Source organism: Pseudophryne corroboree, chromosome 7 (assembly GCF_028390025.1).
Source record: "Pseudophryne corroboree isolate aPseCor3 chromosome 7, aPseCor3.hap2, whole genome shotgun sequence".
Lineage (NCBI taxonomy): Eukaryota > Metazoa > Chordata > Amphibia > Anura > Myobatrachidae > Pseudophryne > Pseudophryne corroboree.
This window is the reverse complement of record NC_086450.1, coordinates 153,731,068-153,751,279: the sequence shown is the minus strand read 5'-3', so window position 1 is coordinate 153,751,279 and position 20,212 is coordinate 153,731,068. Positions and strand designations below refer to the sequence as shown.

Genomic DNA, 20,212 nt, shown 5'->3' with positions numbered 1-20,212 from the left:
TAAGGGGGTGATTATAAATTATATATACTTGCAAATTGGCACATATTACAGACAATGTCCGACTGATACATGTGTTCAATGAATAAGGCATGTTACATATATAATACACAAGGAATGGCTTGTGTAGGATCCTATATAGGTGGTATAGAATATCTGCAGAGAGATGGAACTGCTGGTGGTGGATTGTAGGGAGTCATGCAGAAGTAATCATCAGGTAAATGGCATTTGGTATGGATAAATTAGTGGCAGCATTAAGGGATGGAGAGGAAATTGGAGTGTAGAGTTTAAGGACAGGTAGGAGACTAAAGTCAATGCAGGATATTATAAGAGTTAACCATCTAGTGGAACTTTATAGCATTTATGGAAGCTAATGTAATTGTCATAATGCCAGCATATTTTAACATGGATGTGATCACCAATCCTTTGACAATAATGTGATGTGATTCCACATTTTACAAAAGTTTGAAACAAATTTAATGTGATCAATAAAAATCTGCATCATTTTACTTTTTTATGTACAGTTGTCCCTGTTTTTAGAGCTTTATGACATACTGTTTAGCAGGTTAGTTAGCTAACAGCTGGCATCCATTAATTTCACTGTTTAATTGGATTTTTGTAGATGTTCAGCCAACTGGTCAGGAAAGCAATGTGAGAGGCCGGCTCCCAAGAGCAGTAAGTCTGACAATTCTGGTTCAAGTAAGTATCACAAATTAGCATACACAATTACTGTAAGCGTATTGTTGAACTTAAAGCTTAATCTGAGCAAGTTACTGATTCAAAAGTCTTAATCACTGAAAAATATGTAGATATAATGCATAACTCTATCGTTATAGATTAGCCGTCCTAGCATACTGTAAATGTACAGATGTGTCCACATACGTCTTAGCTATATCCCACCATGTATGGCACGGTTTTGCATGCCATAGACTCAGAGATTTAGTCATGTCTTGTGATTTTTCTTAATGTGCTTCTTTAATATGTTACTTTGTACATATTCTATTATGGCAAACAAAGATTTTAAAATCCATCCACTCGCTACTCATGAAAAACAGCTTAGCTGTGTTTTACATGTTGTGCCAGATTGAGCAAAATAGTAAAGATGTAAGTGGACAATATAGAAAAAAGCATCGTAGTAAAAGCAAAGTCTAATAATTTTATTAATTAAGAGAATATATCTGTTTTATTATATTTCTTAGTGCTAGAATTTTCAAATTCTTTAGCAAATGTTAAAAAAACGTTTTAAAAAATCCACACGTTTCATTCATACATTGCTATATACAGTACAGTGATTTGAATTTTATTATTTCTTTTTTTGTTTCATGATGGTAGTAAAATAAAGTTGTTTTAAAGATATTTATAACCTATCTACAAGTGAAGTGTAAAGATCACCTTACAGGTTTACAGAAACTGCCAGTCTGAACTGCCTTTAAATTTGCAGAGTTACGGAATCTGCAGAAAAAGTTAACTGTTAGGGCTCATTTACACCTATACGCTGTTCATTCACTGGCTCATACTAGGCTTGTTTAAAATTTTAGAACCCTGCACAACCTTTTTCTCATGTGTTAACATGCACTAACTGTGCAATTATTACCAGTTATTTATGTAGCACACACATGTTCCGCAGCGCTGTACAGAGAATATTTGACCATTCACATCAGTCCCTGCCCCAGTGGAGCTTACAATCTATATTCCCTACCACATGTACACGCACACATTTGGGTTAATTTAGTTGGAAGCCAATTAACCTACCTGTATATTTTTGATTGTGGGAGGAAACCGGAGCACCTGGAGGAAACCCACGCAAGTACGGGTAGAATATACAAACTCCACACAGTTAGAGCTATGGTGGGAACCGAACCCATTGACCTCAGTGCTGTGAGGCAGTAATGCTAACCATCAGGGGCGGATTGGGATCGAACACCAGCGCGGGAAATGTATGGAAGCAGCCCTAATGCGGGCAGAGTCTTTTTAAGGGGAGGGGCCTATCAAGAGGGTGGGGTCACTCCTCAGTGGTCCTGATTCTCAGATAGACACAGTTGGGGCCTCCTTTGCTTTACAGTATGCTAATGTTTACCTGCGACTTTATGCATATGCTGCCACAATGCCCTTCCCTGATGTACATCTATACGTCTGAATATTCAAGTACTGATATGCCCACTTTCAGTGTCTACTGACACTGCCGTCATGCCTGTAATCTACTTCTGATTTCACTGATTTTTCATTCAACAAACCCCTTTAATTTAACCTTATATGTTTCAAAGTACAGGGAGGGGGAGCACACACTACATACAGCACAGTACAGGGAGGGGGAGCACACACTACATACAGCACAGTACAGGGAGGGGGAGCACACACTACATACAGCACAGTACAGGGAGGGGGAGCACACACTACATACAGCACTGTACAGGGAGGGAGCACACACTACATATAGCACAGTACAGGGAGGGAGCACACACTACATACAGCACAGTACAGGGAGGGAGCACACACTACATACAGCACAGTACAGGGAGGGGGAGCACACACTACATACAGCACAGTACAGGGAGGAAGCACACACTACATAGAGCACAGTACAGGGAGGGGGAGCACACACTACATACAGCACAGTACAGGGAGGGAGCACACACTACATACAGCACAGTACAGAGAGGGAGCACACACTACATACAGCACAGTACAGGGAGGGGGAGCACACACTACATACAGCACAGTACAGGGAGGGGGAGCACACACTACATACAGCACAGTACAGGGAGGGAGCACACACTACATACAGCACAGTACAGGGAGGGAGCACACACTACATACAGCACAGTACAGGGAGGGGGAGCACACACTACATACAGCACAGTACAGGGAGGAAGCACACACTACATACAGCACAGTGCAGGGAGGGGGAGCACACATTACATACAGCACAGTACAGGGAGGGAGCACACACTACATACAGCACAGTACAGGGAGAGGGAGCACACACTACATACAGCACAGTACAGGGAGGAAGCACACACTACATACAGCACAGTACAGGGAGGGAGCACACACAAGTAGTGAAAGATAGACACAGGGTGCCAGCACAGTGGAATCTGTCCCAGTGGCCAATCCACCCCTGATTACATACATAGCCGCCACATTACATACATAGCCACCACATTATTACATGAATAGCACCACATTACATGAATAGCACCACATCACACGTATAGCACCACACTACATGTATAGCACTGCATTACACAAATAGCACCACATTCCAGGTATATCACCGTACTACACGTATAGCACCACATTATACAAATAGCACCACATTACACTTACTGTATAGCACCTCATTACACAAATAGCACCACATTACATACATAGCCACCACATTACATATGTAGCCATCGCATTACATAAATAGGTCCATCATCATGGACAGACATTGGGAAGTTATAGGGCCGAAGGGAAGGACTTTGAATTAGAGATTGTCCCAGAGCTGGCTGTTAGTGCAGCCTGATCAGCTGGCATCCTGAGAACAAGGTACATCCTGCTCCTGTCCAGTCACCAAATCATACACTGTGACCTGGGATGCCTTAACCCTTACACCATCATGATAATGGAAATACCTGTAATGGAATTAAAAATAACCTCTCTGCCGGGTCCCCTTCAGTGCTCAGGTGCCACTCTGGCCAGTTCAGTGAGAGTGTAGGAGCTAGGGTGGAGGCGGGTGCAGTGAACCTGGCTCCGACCATCGCTATGCTGCTGTTCCCGGGCTTGTTGAAGAGACCTTTGGTCGGGGACAGAGAGAGGATTCCGCTGGGCTGGTAAACTTTCTCCAGGTCCCCCATTGGTAGAACAGCTTCACCGCTTTTCACACTAGGGGCACCTGGAAGTGCACACTAGCCTGAGTTCCGGATTGCATTCCAATGAACCGCAAGTACTGGAAGCAGTGTGAGCCACCACAGCCTGAGTGTGAATCGGCCTGACTGAGGGGGATATGGTACCGGCCCATCGGAATCTGTCATGGTGTCCTGGTGGGCCAATCCACCCCTGCTAACCATTACACCATCAGTATTGCCTGCAATAGATTGTATTAGCAAAAGAAGCCCATTTAAAATGCAATTAAGCATATTATTATAAGTGTAAAGCACTTATTTGTGTTTGCGTTTAGCTTCTTTTCTCGGGCATGTGTTGAAGAAGCTCTTTAGTTTTTATGCTTTAAGCCCAATTTCCAGAGCATATGCTTATGTTTATCCCAGTGGTTCCCAAACTTAGTACTCAAGGCCCTAGCAGTACAGGTTTTACGTTTATCCATGCTTAAAAGTGCAGGTGACTTACTGTATTTAGTACCTCAGTCATTTCATACCTCTGCACAAGCGTGAATACCTGGGTACCTTGAGGAGTTTGGGAAACCCTGATTTTCCAGTACAAATATGTAAACAAGCCATTTGTGCTGCAGAGAATTGATTTGTAATTATAAATGATCAAATATATGGAAGTAGAAAAAAGTGTTTACATATTTGAAATGTACTCCATGTTCTCCATGACCACAAGTCTACAGTAAATGTGTCTATTCTGCATTTCATTTTATAAATTATACAATGTCACAATATTTTGCTTCTCTAGAATTTACTAGATATATGCACAGATCCTCAGGTTTTGGTTTTGCATAACCACTTTCAAGTGTGCTAGGTTCGGTTTTGTATCTGGGTTATCTTAAAAATTGATAAAAATCAATAGAAACAGCTAAAATCATGTAACTTGCACTTGTTTTTGTTCTTAGTATTATTAACATCAATAACATTATTGTGGTAATTTTCAGTCAATTTTGCCCACCTCACCATATACTCTCCTGAGTGAAAAGGCACCTGAAATCATGAGGGAGGGACTTACATGCAATCCAAAACCTGAGATTTGGTTTTTAAAATCTGAGTTCTGAACTCCAGTGATGAACTGACTCGGGACTTTGTCCATTTGGATCCCCAAAAATGATCTGAGACAGGACTTGGTTCTACTTGGACCCCCAAAGTTCGTGTATTTTCAGTTTTGAACAAAACCACAATTTACATACTCTACAATATACATGATGAAAGTGGCATATTTCTGGCCACTTGGAAAGTAAAGGAACTCTGCATCAATTTACATCACATTAAGATATACTGTCAGATAAAGTTTATGTTTACAATTACCATAAAGCAAGTCTACCCAATTTTGCATCCTTAATAATTATCTTGCAATTACTTTTACTATTAATATAACTAAATTCTGACTCCTCACAAAAATAAACTTTAGTTTTCGATGGAATTAGGTGCCCCAAAAAGGACACATGGTTTTATTTACTGGTCCTGGTTGATGTATTTAAGGTTTAAGATTGCAAGCAGTATACCTATCCTGTTTTGAATATCCCAGTAAAAATGGGGATGCAGTCAGTTTACCTCCAATCAAAATACCGACGTTCAAAATCCCGACACCAATTGACCGATGGTCAAAATCCCGACAAGGTCAAAATACCGACACGGACAAAATACCGACATTTAAAATACCGACAAGGTCAAAATACTGACATGTAAAATGCCGACAGGTCAAAATACCGACATGAGTTTTTCATTATTTTTTTCATTGAAACCGACTTGTTCATACTTTACCATCCCAGTGGACCTGGAGGGGGAATATAATAGTGTGCCGAGCGCAGCGAGGCACCGTGCCCGAAGCATGGCGAGCGCAGCGAGCCATGCGAGGGGACGCGGTACACTATATATGGTATCCATGTTGATTTATGTCGACATACACACAAAAAAACATAAAAAAATGCATGTCGGTATTTTGACCTGTCGGCATTTTACATGTCGGTATTTTGACCTTGTCGGTATTTTAAATGTCGGTATTTTGTCCGTGTCGGTATTTTGACCTTGTCGGGATTTTGACCATCGGTCAATTGGTGTCGGGATTTTAAACGTCGGGATTTTGATTGGAGGTATTTCATACCGATCCCGTAAAAATGTATCCAAGGTGTAAGTAAGATCTTCCTTGGACCCACTGGCAGATCAACAGGACTAAAACTTACCATTAACAAGAAACCAATAAAACCACTGAAAACGCCATAGACAATTTCTTGCTGCATTCTCCTGGATGTTTTTAAGCTCATACACAATGACTGCTTTCATAGTCTATAATAGAAAGAAACACTTTAGTTATACGTTTGTTGTGATACCTAAAAATTTAATCTTTCACATGGTATTTATAGTCATTTCATCTCGTTCACCTAAATAAAGGATCATGGGGATTTGCCTAATAGAATGGGTGTAATCTCCATTGATTTCCTTTTAGTGAATCACCACTGGCTGGCACAGAATGGCCACTATTCAATAGCTGCAGAGAGGGATCATTAATTATCCCTGCCACCTGTGAAAATCTTTGAAAAATATGTGTGAGTGAGGTCATGGCATCAGGCCTACCTCTCACTTTGTTATATCTTATATATATATATATATATATATATATATATATATACATATATATATATATATATATATATATATATAAATATATCGAATGTGGTTCTAATAGAGAGGGGTATGCATCCATCCACTCATCATTTATATAGAACAGGAGGCACTCACAGGTCTTTGTGAAAGAGTGTATTCTCAAAAATTCAATAAAGTGATTGGCACATGCTGCCAACGTTTCAGCGCCGCGCAGGGCGCTTTTCTCAAGGCTGTGTGCAAAGCTACAAGACCTGTGAGTGCCTCCTGTTCTATATAAATGATGAGTGGATGGATGCATACCCCTCTCTATTAGAACCACATTCGATATCCATTGGACTTTAGGACGGCACCCAGGCAGATGTCGACATAAGTGAGTGCCGACCTCACCAGTTTTGTATATATATATATATATATATATATATATATGTGTACACTGCTCAAAAAAATAAAGGGAACACTAAAATAACACATCCTAGATCTGAATGAATGAAATATTCTTATTAAATACTTTGTTCTTTACATAGTTGAATGTGCTGACAACAAAATCGCACAAAAATTATCAATGGAAATCAAATTTATTAACCCATGGAGGTCTGGAATTGGAGTCACCCTCAAAATTAAAGTGGAAAAACACGCTACAGGCTGATCCAACTTTGATGTAATGTCCTTAAAACAAGTCAAAATGAGGCTCAGTAGTGTGTGTGGCCTCCACGTGCCTGTATGACTTTCCTACAACCCACACAAGTGGCTCAGGTAGTGCAGCTCATCCAGGATGGCACATCAATGCGAGCTGTGGCAAGAAGGTTTGCTGTGTCTGTCAGCGTAGTGTCCAGAGCATGGAGGCGCTACCAGGAGACAGGCCAGTACATCAGGAGACGTGGAGGAGGCCGTAAGAGGGCAACAACCCAGCAGCAGGACCGCTACCTCCGCCTTTGTGCAAGGAGGAACAGGAGGAGCACTGCCAGAGCCCTGCAAAATGACCTCCAGCAAGCCACAAATGTGCATATGTCTACTCAAATGATCAGAAACAGACTCCATGAGGGTGGTATGAGGGCCCAACGTCCACAGGTGGGGGTTGTGCTTACAGCCCAACACCGTGCAGGACGTTTGGCATTTGCCAGAGAACACCAAGATTGGCAAATTCGCCACTGGCACCCTGTGCTCTTCACAGATGAAAGCAGGTTCTCATTGAGCACATGTGACAGACGTGACAGAGTCTGGAGACGCCAAGGAGAATGTTCTGGTGCCTGCAACATCCTCCAGCATGACCGGTTTGGCAGTGGGTCAGTAATGGTGTGGGGTGGCATTTCTTTGGGGGGCCGCACAGCCCTCCATGTGCTCGCCAGAGGTAGCCTGACTGCCATTAGGTACCGAGATGAGATCCTCAGACCCCTTGTGAGACCATATGCTGGTGCGGTTGGCCCTGGGTTCCTCCTAATGCAAGACAATGCTAGACCTCATGTGGCTGGAGTGTGTCAGCAGTTCCTGCAAGACGAAGGCATTGATGTTATGGACTGGCCCACCCGTTCCCCAGACCTGAATCCAATTGAGCACATCTGGGACATCATGTCTCGCTCCATCCACCAACGCCACATTGCACCACAGACTGTCCAGGAGTTGGCGGATGCTTTAGTCCAGGTCTGGGAGGAGATCCCTCAGAAAACCATCCGTCACCTCATCAGGAGCATGCCCAGGCATTGTAGGGAGGTCATACAGGCACGTGGAGGCCACACACACTACTGAGCCTCATTTTGACTTGTTTTAAGGACATTACATCAAAGTTGGATCAGCCTGTAGTGTGTTTTTCCACTTTAATTTTGATGGTGACTCCAAATCCAGACCTCCATGGGTTAATAAATTTGATTTCCATTGATCATTTTTGTGTGATTTTGTTGTCAGCACATTCAACTATGTAAAGAACAAAGTAGTTAATAAGAATATTTCATTCATTCAGATCTAGGATGTGTTATTTTAGTGTTCCCTTTATTTTTTTGAGCAGTATATATATATATATATATATATATATAATTATGTATAGTCCTCTCTGGTACTCTTAATGGTTTTTAGTGTAGCCCTCCCTGGTACTCTTATTGGTTAATAGTATAGCCTCCCTTGTACTCTTAATGCACTCTATAGTTGTGCTTGAAGAGTGTATTTTCTATTTGAGATACAGTCAACAGGAAGGAGTGGGAGTTTGCCACCAAACATACTGTATCACTCATTTCTTACCCTGTGGAATGAATGACTGTTTTCATGATTTTTTTTTTAATGGGGTAGTGTATGGTCTTTGAAGGTCATCCATGGTTTATGAAATGAGAATGTATGTGGACCATTTGAAAAAGTTAGGATGGGGATGGCCCTACATGACCATTCCTTAACTCGCAAGTATATTACTTACAGTATAATCTAGTTTAAAATAAGTAATCTAAATGTTTACTCCTGTCTATTTAAAACTGTTGTAAACCTAACAGAATGATTCTATAATTATGTATTCCTGTACAGCTATCTTTAGCTATTTGTTTGCACAGACATTTAATAATCTCATCCAATAATCCAGTTAGTAATAAATAGTTTTTTTTTCTCCGTACAGGAAGCATTGCAATTATTGTGCCTCTGGTTCTACTTGTGACTCTTATAACAACTTTGGTTATTGGGCTCCTTTTATGTAGAAGACGGCGAAGGTAAGCCATACTTACACTCTTACTTTACGTGTCTGGGTTTTTCACGTCATATGATATCACGGATGGTATGCCATTTCATCACAAGTCAATTGATTTAAATTGCTGCTGGTGCCATCTCAAAAAATGATTTTTTTTTTTTTTTTTAAATTCAAAACAGTTTGTGTCAGATATGATTCAACTGGCATAGAGTAAATGTCAAAGTGTGTTGGAAGAAGAAACTGGATTTTCCAGTCTAAGTTCTAGTGCATGTCCGTGTATTCTTCAGCAATATTTCAAGTTCTTTAATCATCACTTATAAATAAAAATTAGATTCCAGCAGTAAAAAGTGTATATTGACATAATGGCTTTATGTGCAATACTTCCAGGGCAAAAACAATTAGACGACAACCTATAATCAATGGAGGAATGAATGTAGAAATTGGAAATCCATCGTATAACATGTATGAAGTGGACCATGACCACAATGATGGGACGCTACTAGACCCAAATTTCATCATAGAATTAGACAAGGTAATATAACAGGCTTCTTAATCAATGTAGAATAACGAGTGAACTATCTCCTACACAAAATAATGAAGCAATGTTGTGACATGAATTAGAACTCATGGGGCCATTCAAAAGGAATGACTGACATACAGGCTTGATTTTAGATAGTAGAGGGCCTGTGTGCAGTCTCTTTGTAGGCCAGGGGTCCATGTGTACTGCACACTTTGCACCCATTTTAGATAGAGGGCCTAATTCAGAGGCTATCGCTGCTACAACAGTGAACGCACTCTGAAGCCCTTTACGAAAGCATCTCACTGGTGCGATCATCTCTGCCTGATTGGCAGAGGCGGCCGCGGGGTGGGAGGGGGGGTGCCAATGGAGGTAGAACACTGTTGGGGGGGGCGTGGTCCGGAGAATGCAGGTGTGTCCATATCGTTGCTGGTGTGGGCCGCGGTGGCTGCGGGATGTCACACGCAGCCTCTGCGACCCAGAAAGCAGTGGGTAGCCTCCTGCCAGTGCAGCTAGACTGTGCAGGTAGGGAGCTACTTTGCGGGTTCAAAAGCATCGCTGACGTGCGTTGCTTTCGCACCCGTGCATTGGTGGGGTTGGTGTAGTGCCTGACATGCGGGGCAGGCTAGCCCAGTGCTGGGTGTCCCCCTACATGTCAGAGAAAACTGATCATAGATGTGCTAAATTTATTCACTCTGCACAGATAAAACTTACTCTGCACAGATAAAACTTACAAGAAGTTAAAAGAACAAAAGCATGTCTGATGAAGGACACTTGGTCCGATACGCGTTAAGCGTGGCTCTTGCTTTTAATTTGTGACTGACCCCGGGACATCTGGACACAACCACCCTCCGTTACCCTGCATGCTATTGGACACCTGGAGAGATTGTGCACATCTTCCAACACCATCTGCTGTGGCTGCAAGGAATCTTTGGGTGATATACCATCTGTGTTATCCCATGGAGTCTTATATGACATGCTTTTGTTCTTTTAACTTCTTTTAAGTTTTATCTGTGCATTAAAACCAGTTTTTATCAAAAATACTACACCATGGTCTGTGTTTAATGGTGCCTCTTACTGCATGCCCATTCATATTGGGGAAAGAGGCACTTATTTTTCAGGTTTCCTTTGGATATCATCTGTTCAATTTTGAATATTGATGTTTGTTATGAGGACCTCCTAGAGTGAATCTCTATCCTCCATTCACCAGCCTATGAGGAATATCTTTCAATTAAGGGTGAATGCATTCTATACCAGTTGTTATACACTTTTGCATGTCACTTAGTGAGCGCTATTGTCATGTGTAAAAATTTTCCCTTTCCATTGTCAGACTTTTGAAGTGTGGGGTACACCTATCTTTGCACTTGATTAGCTGCACTCCGAGTTTATTGCGCTTATCATTGAAAACACCATTCTATTTCTGTTAAACTACTTTTTATTGTTAGTTACAAGGTAATTACCATTATTACTGGTAATTATTGAGTCAGTGATCAAACTATTTTCAGTCTGCATTGACATTCCAGTTCATGAATTTTCATATGTGGAATGGAAACTTTCCAACTTTCATAAGGGTATCAAAGTCCAAGGACATGAATAAGCCTGATGCTGGTTTTCCCTGCTTGGCACCACTGGCAAATTTAAGTCTTGATATATAGTAATAGTGCCTACTTTAAGAACATACTTGCCTGCTCTTTATGAATGTCTGTGAGACACCTGTGAAAGAAGGCAATTGTCATACATACTGCCCACTTCCTAGCGAAACAGAGCGGAGCAATTCTCAGCTATAGGAGTCATCATGGCTCCACCCCTCTATGTGATCCTGCCATTTGTGGCAATGCACGTGGGTGGCAAGCCTAATGAAGTAAATTGCTCCACTTCCCTGAGTGGCCACCTGCAGTAAGTTCAGTTAGAATCATTTTCAATTTATACAGACTGTCAGTACTGGTTATCAGCAAGATCTATTTAAGTTTTACTGGCTCTTCATAGTTTGTGCCCCCAATAACCTTGTCACCAAAAGCACATTATTACTATTATTATTATTATTATTATTATCCAATATTTATATGGCGCCACAAGTCGTTTTACTCCTTAAAACATCATTCTATGGGTATAATTTAATTAGAAACAGGGAAACAGCTGTAACACTGAAACCTTGTGGCCCCCAGTATTGCACATATTTGGTGGCACCAAATAGAGTAGCACAGGAAAATATGTGATTTTTGTGTACCGTTTTTCTTGTTGATGTGGCCAAATCCACACCATAAAAATTGTATTTGACCTCCATATAACCCAATGAGATCAGATTCTCCCTAATTCATTGTGCTACACTAAGTAAAGGCAAATGCTCTATCTTTCCATTTCATTTGTTCTCATTTAAGCACATTTTTGCATTTGTATAGCATATTGACTTGTTCATTGGTTTAATTGCATCTGCTTCATGTATAACTAAAAAATAACATTTGGCAAAACACTTTTAAATGCCAAGGCAAAATTAAATTTCTATGCCGAGCGCAAAACCTTTATATCAAGTCTGGTTCATTTTAAATGACTACTATTAAAATAATTGCTCATTATGAACAGGTATGTTTTTGCCCAAGGAAGGTTAAGTAAGTGGAAATAAACTGTCGGTTTGGACTAATGGATAACATAACAGAAATGCAAAAAAAAAACATATTGTACTTTACAGTCATTTAACGATTTTAAATCAAGCTTCTGAACATAAAATAATTTGTCTACAATATAGCTATATATGAAGGTAATGAAATACTTTAAAGCACATGACTTTAGACAAGCAAGGTATCTGCCCCCCTGTCCCAATAGTAAACTCCTAGCAGTGGAGAGACTGGGGCTCTCATTCCGAGTTCATCGCTAGCTGCCGTTGTTCGCAGCACAGCGATCAGGCAAAAAAATCGGCACTTCTGCGCATGCGTATGGTATGCACTGCGCACGCGCTACGTACTTTCACAAAAGTCGATGCAGTTTTACACAAGCTCCAGCGACGCTTTTCAGTCGCACTGCTGGCCGCAGAGTGATTGACAGGAAGTGGGTGTTTTTTTCCTGTGTATGTTTTTTGATTAAGTATTGCTGCATATGGGGGCTTTCAGTCAGCACTATCCACTGAAAAGTCCGGCTGCTGTGCCGTCCTTAAAGGCAGTGAGCTAAGTGTGTGAATATGCGCTTTCACACACAAAGGGTTTTTTGTGCCTGGCTGCTGCTGCGGCACATGCGCACAGCCATAAATATGGCACAAAACCATTGTGTCTGTAAGGCACTGACGGATGGCAAAAAGCTGGATAAAGTTTGTCTGGCTTTTTGCCAACCGGGCAAAACCTCAGTGTGAAATAGCCCTAAGGGAGAACAGGCCCACATCAACTGTGTCCCTTAGACAAATTCCAATGCTCACATACGCCTTACAAAACTAACTAGTCACTTGACATTCTGTTCTGATGGCAAACATAAAACTATGATGTAACAACCCATTCCACTGCCCAGCCAGTTCCTAGAGTCCTTTTTTTTTTGTTATGGACAACCAATAAGTTCACTCCATTTAACCACAACAAATTAGCGATTTCACACTTTAGGCCTTTGTGCCCAATCATATAAATTTCCATCTCCGCTGCTTCCTTTATGTGTACATTAAAGATATCTTAACAAATATCTGGTAAGTGTATACCATCTTACCTATATAGCATAGGTGTGTGATCTTCCAAATCACTATGGCGGCTATTTATTAACATTATTTTTACTAAAAACATTAGAAAAAAATTTTTTTTTATACCCTCTTCACGTTATTTTAGTATCACCAGTGGTCGAAGTGGATATTTTGAAGTGGGGGTATGCAAAAGTCAAGGATGCAATTATGCGCGCAGCTAAGGCGCGCGCTCCAGAAAAGGGGGCGTGGTCACCCAAAAAGGGGAGTGGTCACCCAATAGGGGCGTTTCCCATGTAGTAGAACCCCTTATACTATCTAGTACTGGTGCCCCTTTCACATTATAGCACACTGAATGAGCTGAAATTCACATTGTAGCACACTGAATGAGCTGAAATTCACCTTGTAGCACACTGAATGAGCCAAAATTCACCTTGTAGCACACTGAATGAGCCGAAATTCACCTTGTAGCACACTGAATGAGCCGAAATTCACCTTGTAGCACACTGAATGAGCCGAAATTCACCTTGTAGCACACTGAGCCGAAATTCACCTTGTAGCACACTGAATGAGCCGAAATTCCCCTTGTAGCACACTGAATGAGCTGAAATTCACCTTGTAGCACACTGAATGAGCCAAAATTCACATTGTAGCACACTGAATGAGCTGAAATTCACATTGTAGCACACTGAATGAGCCGAAATTCACCTTGTAGCACACTGAATGAGCCGAAATTCACCTTGTAGCACACTGAGCCGAAATTCACCTTGTAGCACACTGAATGAGCCGAAATTCCCCTTGTAGCACACTGAATGAGCTGAAATTCACCTTGTAGCACACTGAATGAGCCAAAATTCACATTGTAGCACACTGAATGAGCTGAAATTCACATTGTAGCACATTGAATGAGCTGAAATTGTGACTGCAGGGACAGCCAGAGTGACGACAGGGAGAGAGACAGTGACGACAGGGAGAGAGACAGTGACTACAGGGAGAGACAGGGAGAGAGAGTGACGACAGGGAGAATGACGACGGAGAGACAGTGACAACATGGGGAGAGAGTGACGACAGGGAGAGAGTGATGACAGGGAGAGAGTGATGACAGGGACAACAGGGAGAGTGATGAGAGTGACGACAGGGAGAGTGACGACAGGGCGGGGAAGAGTGATGACAGTGAGAGTGACGACAGTGAGACTGACGAGAGCGACGACAGGGAGAGTGACGACAAGGAGAGAGAGAGTGACGACGGGGAGAGAGAGAGACGGGGAGAGAGAGAGATAGGGAGAGAGAGAGACGGGGAGATAGAGAGACTACAGTGACGACAGGGAGAGAGTGACGACAGGGAGAGAGTGATGTCAGGGAGAGAGTGATGACATTGACGACAGGGAGAAAGTGACGACATTGACGACAGGGAGAAAGTGACGACATTGACGACAGGGAAAGAGTGACAACATTGACGACAGGGAGAGAGTGACAACATTGACGACAGGGAGAGAGAGTGACGACAGGGAGAGAGTGACGACAGAGAGTCAGTGACGACAGGGAGAGACAGTGACGACAGGGAGAGACAGCGACGACAGGGAGAGAGGCAGGGGGAGAGAGAGTGACGACAGGGAGATAGTGACGACAGAGGGAGAGTGACGAAAGGCAGAGTGACGACAGTGACGACAGTGATGACAGGCAGAGTGACGACAGTGATGACAGGGAGAGTGACAACAGTGACGACAGGGAAAGTGATAACAGGGGGGGAGAGAGTGACGACAGTGAGAGTGACGACAGTGAGAGTGACGACAGTGAGAGTGACGACAGTGACGACAGGGAGAGTGATGACAGGGAGAGACAGTGATGGCAAAGAGAGAGAGACAGGGAGAGAGAGTGACGACAGGGAGAGAGTGACGACAGTGACGACAGGGAGAGAGTGACGACAGGGAGAGAGACGACAGGGAGAGAGAGTGATGACAGTGACGACGGAAAGAGTGATGACAGGGAGAGAGTGACGACAGTGACGACAGGGAGAGAGACAACAGGGAGAGAGTGACGACAGTGACGACAGGGAGAGTGACGACAGGGAGAGTGGCGACAGGGGGGGAGAGAGTGACGACAGTGAGAGTGACAACAGTGAGAGTGACGAGAGTGACGACAGGGAGAGTGACAACAGGGAGAGAGAGTGATGACAGGGACAGACAGTGATGACAAAGAGAGAGAGACGGGGAGAGAGAGTGACGACAGGGAGAGAGTGACGACAGGGAGAGAGGGACAACAGGGAGCGAGTGACGACAGGGAGCGAGTGACGACAGGGAGAGAGTGACGACGGAGAGAGTGACGACGGTGACGACAGGGAGAGATTGACGACAGTGACGACAGGGAGAGAGTGACGACAGGGAGAGAGTGACGACAGGGAGAGAGTGACAACAGAGAGAGAGACAGTGACGACAGAGAGAGACAGTGATGACAGAGAGAGAGGCAGGGGGAGAGACGGTGAGAGAGAGTGACGACAGAGGGAGAGTGACGACAGTAACGACAGGGAGAGTGACGACAGTGACGACAAGGAGAATGACGACAGGGAGAGTGACGACAGGGAGGTTGACGACAGGAACAGCAGGGAGAGAGGTGACAGCAGAGGAACATTACCTTATGTTGTTGCTGGCAGCAGTGAGCTGGCGCCGGGTGGCTGGTGAGCGGGGCCGGCGGCCGGCTGGTGAGTGGGAGCGGCGGGTGGCTGGTGAGCGGGGCAGGCGGTCAGCTTGTGAGCGGGAGCTGCGGGCGGCTGGTGAGCAGGGCCAGCGGCCGGCTGGTGAGCGGGAGCGGCGGGCGGCTGGTGAGCGGCATGCGCGGGCAACTGGCAGCGGTGAGCGGCTGTGAGCTAATACAGCACTCTACATAGCCGCCGGCCGCCGCGCAGGGACGGGGAGCACCATGTGCAGCAGGATGGCCACTTCCCCCGCCTCCTTCTGCACTTTCTGGGCTCATTTCCGGGTCAGTGGAAGAAGTGGCGGTATACCATACCGCCGTATACCGCCCCACTTCGACCACTGAGTATCACTCAAATGTATTAGAGGGCTTTTGGCGCAATATTCGTGATGGACACACAAGCTGATCACAGTTTTAAAAAAAACAAAACATACATACTGTACAGTGCCAGGAAGCGGTGAGCGGTGCTCCGCTGCATGCTGCCAGTCATCGGGACCTCCTATGTGCTGCTGTGACCCCTGGTGCTGTAAACTGATGCTGCTCACTTTACCAGTGATGTGCGGTGGGGTGAGGCAGGTGAGGCAGAGCCTTTCCTGTCATACTAACATTTGCGCCAGAGTTTTGATTGTAGAAAGTATATGAAAAATACAAAGAATTTGTTTCAAATAGCTCCTTTGCATTATTGTATTCATTTTTATAACCAAAACTCTGGAGTAAAAAGTCTATGGCAGGTACGGCAGTTCCTCCTTTGTCTATCTTTTCCACACATCTCTGATCAAAACTCACCGAATTTCCAGGAGTTTATACTGCTGCACCTGTGTATAATGCCCAGATGTACCCTCTGGCTCTTATATTGTGTGTAAATCTGGCTCTGGTGCTAGCCAGTACCTCCTGAGCCATTTAGCTCACCGCACGTCCCTGTACTTTACAGCACTGGGGGTCACAGCAGTGCACAGGATCCGATGCCTGGCAGCCTTGCAGGAGCACCGATCACTGGCTCACTGGACTGGTAAGTATATTTACCAGTGGCGATGGTCCGCAGCGTGCGCGCATGGGGGAGTCACAATGGGTGGGGTCATCCCGGGAGTAATAGTGATGTCGGCAGTGTAAGCGCAGGACATCGGGTATTTTTTTTATGATGATGCTGCGGAGTGGCATCGTAGGGGCAGAGCTTATATCTGTATATACCCATAATATATAAGATATATGTTATTATCTCAGTAGGGGACCCAAAAATTTGGGATTTTTAATTTTGGATAAGGGATACTCAACCTGTATTAAGTATATATTTTATGTGTATGTGCCAGTTTGTATGGCAAGTATATTTGGGCATTGCAGCAAATGAGGTGTCTGCTGTTTTTTGTTAATGCTAAACTCCTGATTGTTCCTTTGCTTACAAACTGACCATCATACCGGATCCCCCTAATCATGTAACAGTCGGACCTATTTCGGTCTCCAAACATTGACTCTTGGACATATCACTACTCTCTGTACTTAATTGAATACATTTGTGGGTTTGTACTTACCTAGAAAGTGCCACTCTGCTAACCTCACTCATTAAAGGTGGGGCAGAGAAAAAGCATGAGAGAGAAAAAAGCACATTAGCTTTTGAAAAAGGACTGACATCCGACGCGCGTTGAGCAGTGGCTATGTGACCTGCATACAGTATCTGGACTGTGACTGTAACGATCTTTGGTCCCCCTGGTGGTTAAGCTGGATATCCAGAACTTTTCTGTGCCATGCCTCTATACCATCTTAGGTAACTTGTGGGAGAACCTGTCACAGGATATATATTACGGTCTTACTGCATTATAGGCTTGTAAATATTTTTAACATGTGAGTGCATTGTGTGAAATTAAATTGCCATTTTATCCAAGGATCACTGCACTACTGGTCTGTTTTTTCTCTCATGCATTTACTATCCCCCTCCACCTTTAATGTGAGAGGTTAGCAGGGTGGCACTTTTCTAGGTGAAGGAGAGAGTGGAGAATTAAGGAATTTAAGATGTACATGTTAATCCTTAGGTGCACCTGAGTGGGGACATAACATTACACTGTATACATATCATACAGTGCGAAGGCAGAAGTACATGGTAAAAAGCAGCGACAGTAGATAGTAGGAGACAGTATAAGCATTGTGCAAGCAGAAACACATAAGGTATTAGACAGAAAGAAATGGTAGTTCCGGAGTAATATGAGAGCTAAACCATGTGTACCATAAAAGTGGGCAGCATAAACATGAAGCAGTGTCTGGTGGTCTCTGCAGAGCAAGGCAGAGGACAGAGGTATCCATTGCAGCAGAAAGGGGTCAGCAGCAGGATTGGAGACAGGGAGCCCCTGGAGCTGTGGGCACCAATGCAGCTAGGAAGCTGATGCACCTAGCCAGCAGGCGAATGCAGCATGCAGCCACTGCAGCAGGAAGACACCAAAGATCTGTCAGGTGGATCTGTCAGAGGAGGGTGCAGTGGCATGGCCTGGCTCAGATCCCACAGAGCCACATCTAAAGCAGGCAACAGGAGGCAAGCCAATTATGGTCACTGGACATCACGGCAGCTGGAGTCAATCCCAGACCAGTGCCAGTGGAATCCTCTGATGATGTGCAAATTGCGCAAAAATCCATCCCAAAGCTCCACTCATGTAAGCAGGCCATGATGTAGAGCCACAGTGGCTCTGGGAACAGCTCACAAGGGCCCCTTAGCAGCAGGTGAGGGTGCATTGAGAGCTGCCAACTGGGAGGTAAACTCAATAGGTGGCTTGAATGCAGGGTGCTCATTGTGCAATTATGGTTCCCGGGATGAAAGCTCTGTGAGCATGCGTCCACCCCCAGACCACACCGGAAATAGGAAGGATAATGTAGGAGAGACCATACAGAGTCTACGGTCCAAAATGAATCTACTAGTTTAAACAGTGGTCTAGTCCACAGCAAAATACCACACAGATTATCTTTTGTTGGGTACACAATAGACGATTTATCGTCCGATCAAGAAAATGGCCGATATATTGCTAGTGGGTAGGTGGGTGTATGCAAATGATATGTCAGCAAATGACATTTGCTGTGTGATCGGATGTCACAGCTGGGTGAGTAAATTCAAATGACCACTGGCTGTGATGCAAGACCGACACATCGAGCAACTGATTGTAAATGGATATGCTTACCTGGATCTTCCACACTGTCAGTTTAACAGCGGGTACGCCGTCAAGTCGTGATGGTGTCTACCCAGCCTTAGTCAGTCCCCAACAACAGCACACTAAATCTGGTCTATACCCTTATTTTTAACCCCCTTTCATAATCATTCATTAAAAGTCCTCAAATCAGTATATTAGTGAACCCAGTTGGTAATGACAATACATATTGACCTCACAGAATAACAACACTCCTATGATCCCTGGTCAGATTAAATATCAGACATTCTTATTCTTTGAAAAATGGTAGATACTGTAAACAGCTCTCAGAATATCCTTCTACCTTTTTATAACAGGGAAGTGCGGTTTGTATGATGGCTGGGCAAAAGCCACTGACTGGGTCATTGTGGTTGAAGATATTGTGTTTGGTTCTTCTTGTCACGAAAACCCATTGATATTTCTATAAACCCTCCCATTCTGGGAGAGATACTAAAGTTATAGGTTTGTAATGCCAAGCTCTACCTCAACAACTATGTATTGTCTCCCACAGTGGATGTAGTCAACTGAGGCATTATGGTCAGTAACAATTGAGAACTCATGCCCATACAGTGCAAGTATGACTGTAGTTTCTTTAGTGACCATACAATGGCAAATTATTATTTCACAGTGGTGCAATATGCCATCTCTCGGTCAACTATATTACTGTAGAAATACCCACAGTTTATGACCATCTCCCCATCAGTCTACACAATTAACCCCTGCCATAGTCAGGGGCAGTTTGTACTGTGGATTTGGACAAATATTTTTCAATTGATTGAAGATACTCTCATATTCTAGGATCCATTCAGGCATGTTTCTTAGATATAATGTCGATCAGATGTTTGGCAATGGTACTGTATTGGTGCACATACTTGCTATCTACGAGAATACACATACATATACTGGTCTCTCAGTGTGTCTAGACTAATTCAGAATGGTATCAAATTTGTCCAGTTTTGGCCAACTCTGTCTCAAATTCATTATATCTGCCATTTGACATGTGTCGGATGTTCAGTCTGGTCTGACTAATTCACCCCAACACTTGCACATCATGCTGGAAGG

The 20,212-nt window shown here is 43.5% G+C and overlaps 1 protein-coding gene across 1 annotated transcript in view; it reads left to right on the top strand.

Moving 5' to 3' along the window:
* LRP1B (LDL receptor related protein 1B) overlaps positions 1–20,212 on the top strand; it is a 1,835,733-nt gene that overhangs the window by 1,804,321 nt on the left and 11,200 nt on the right. Inside the window, exons 87-89 of the mRNA XM_063932605.1 lie at positions 620–696; positions 9,064–9,154; positions 9,520–9,664. Coding sequence (XP_063788675.1) covers positions 620–696; positions 9,064–9,154; positions 9,520–9,664 — 313 coding nt within the window. The remainder of the gene's footprint in view (positions 1–619; positions 697–9,063; positions 9,155–9,519; positions 9,665–20,212) is intronic.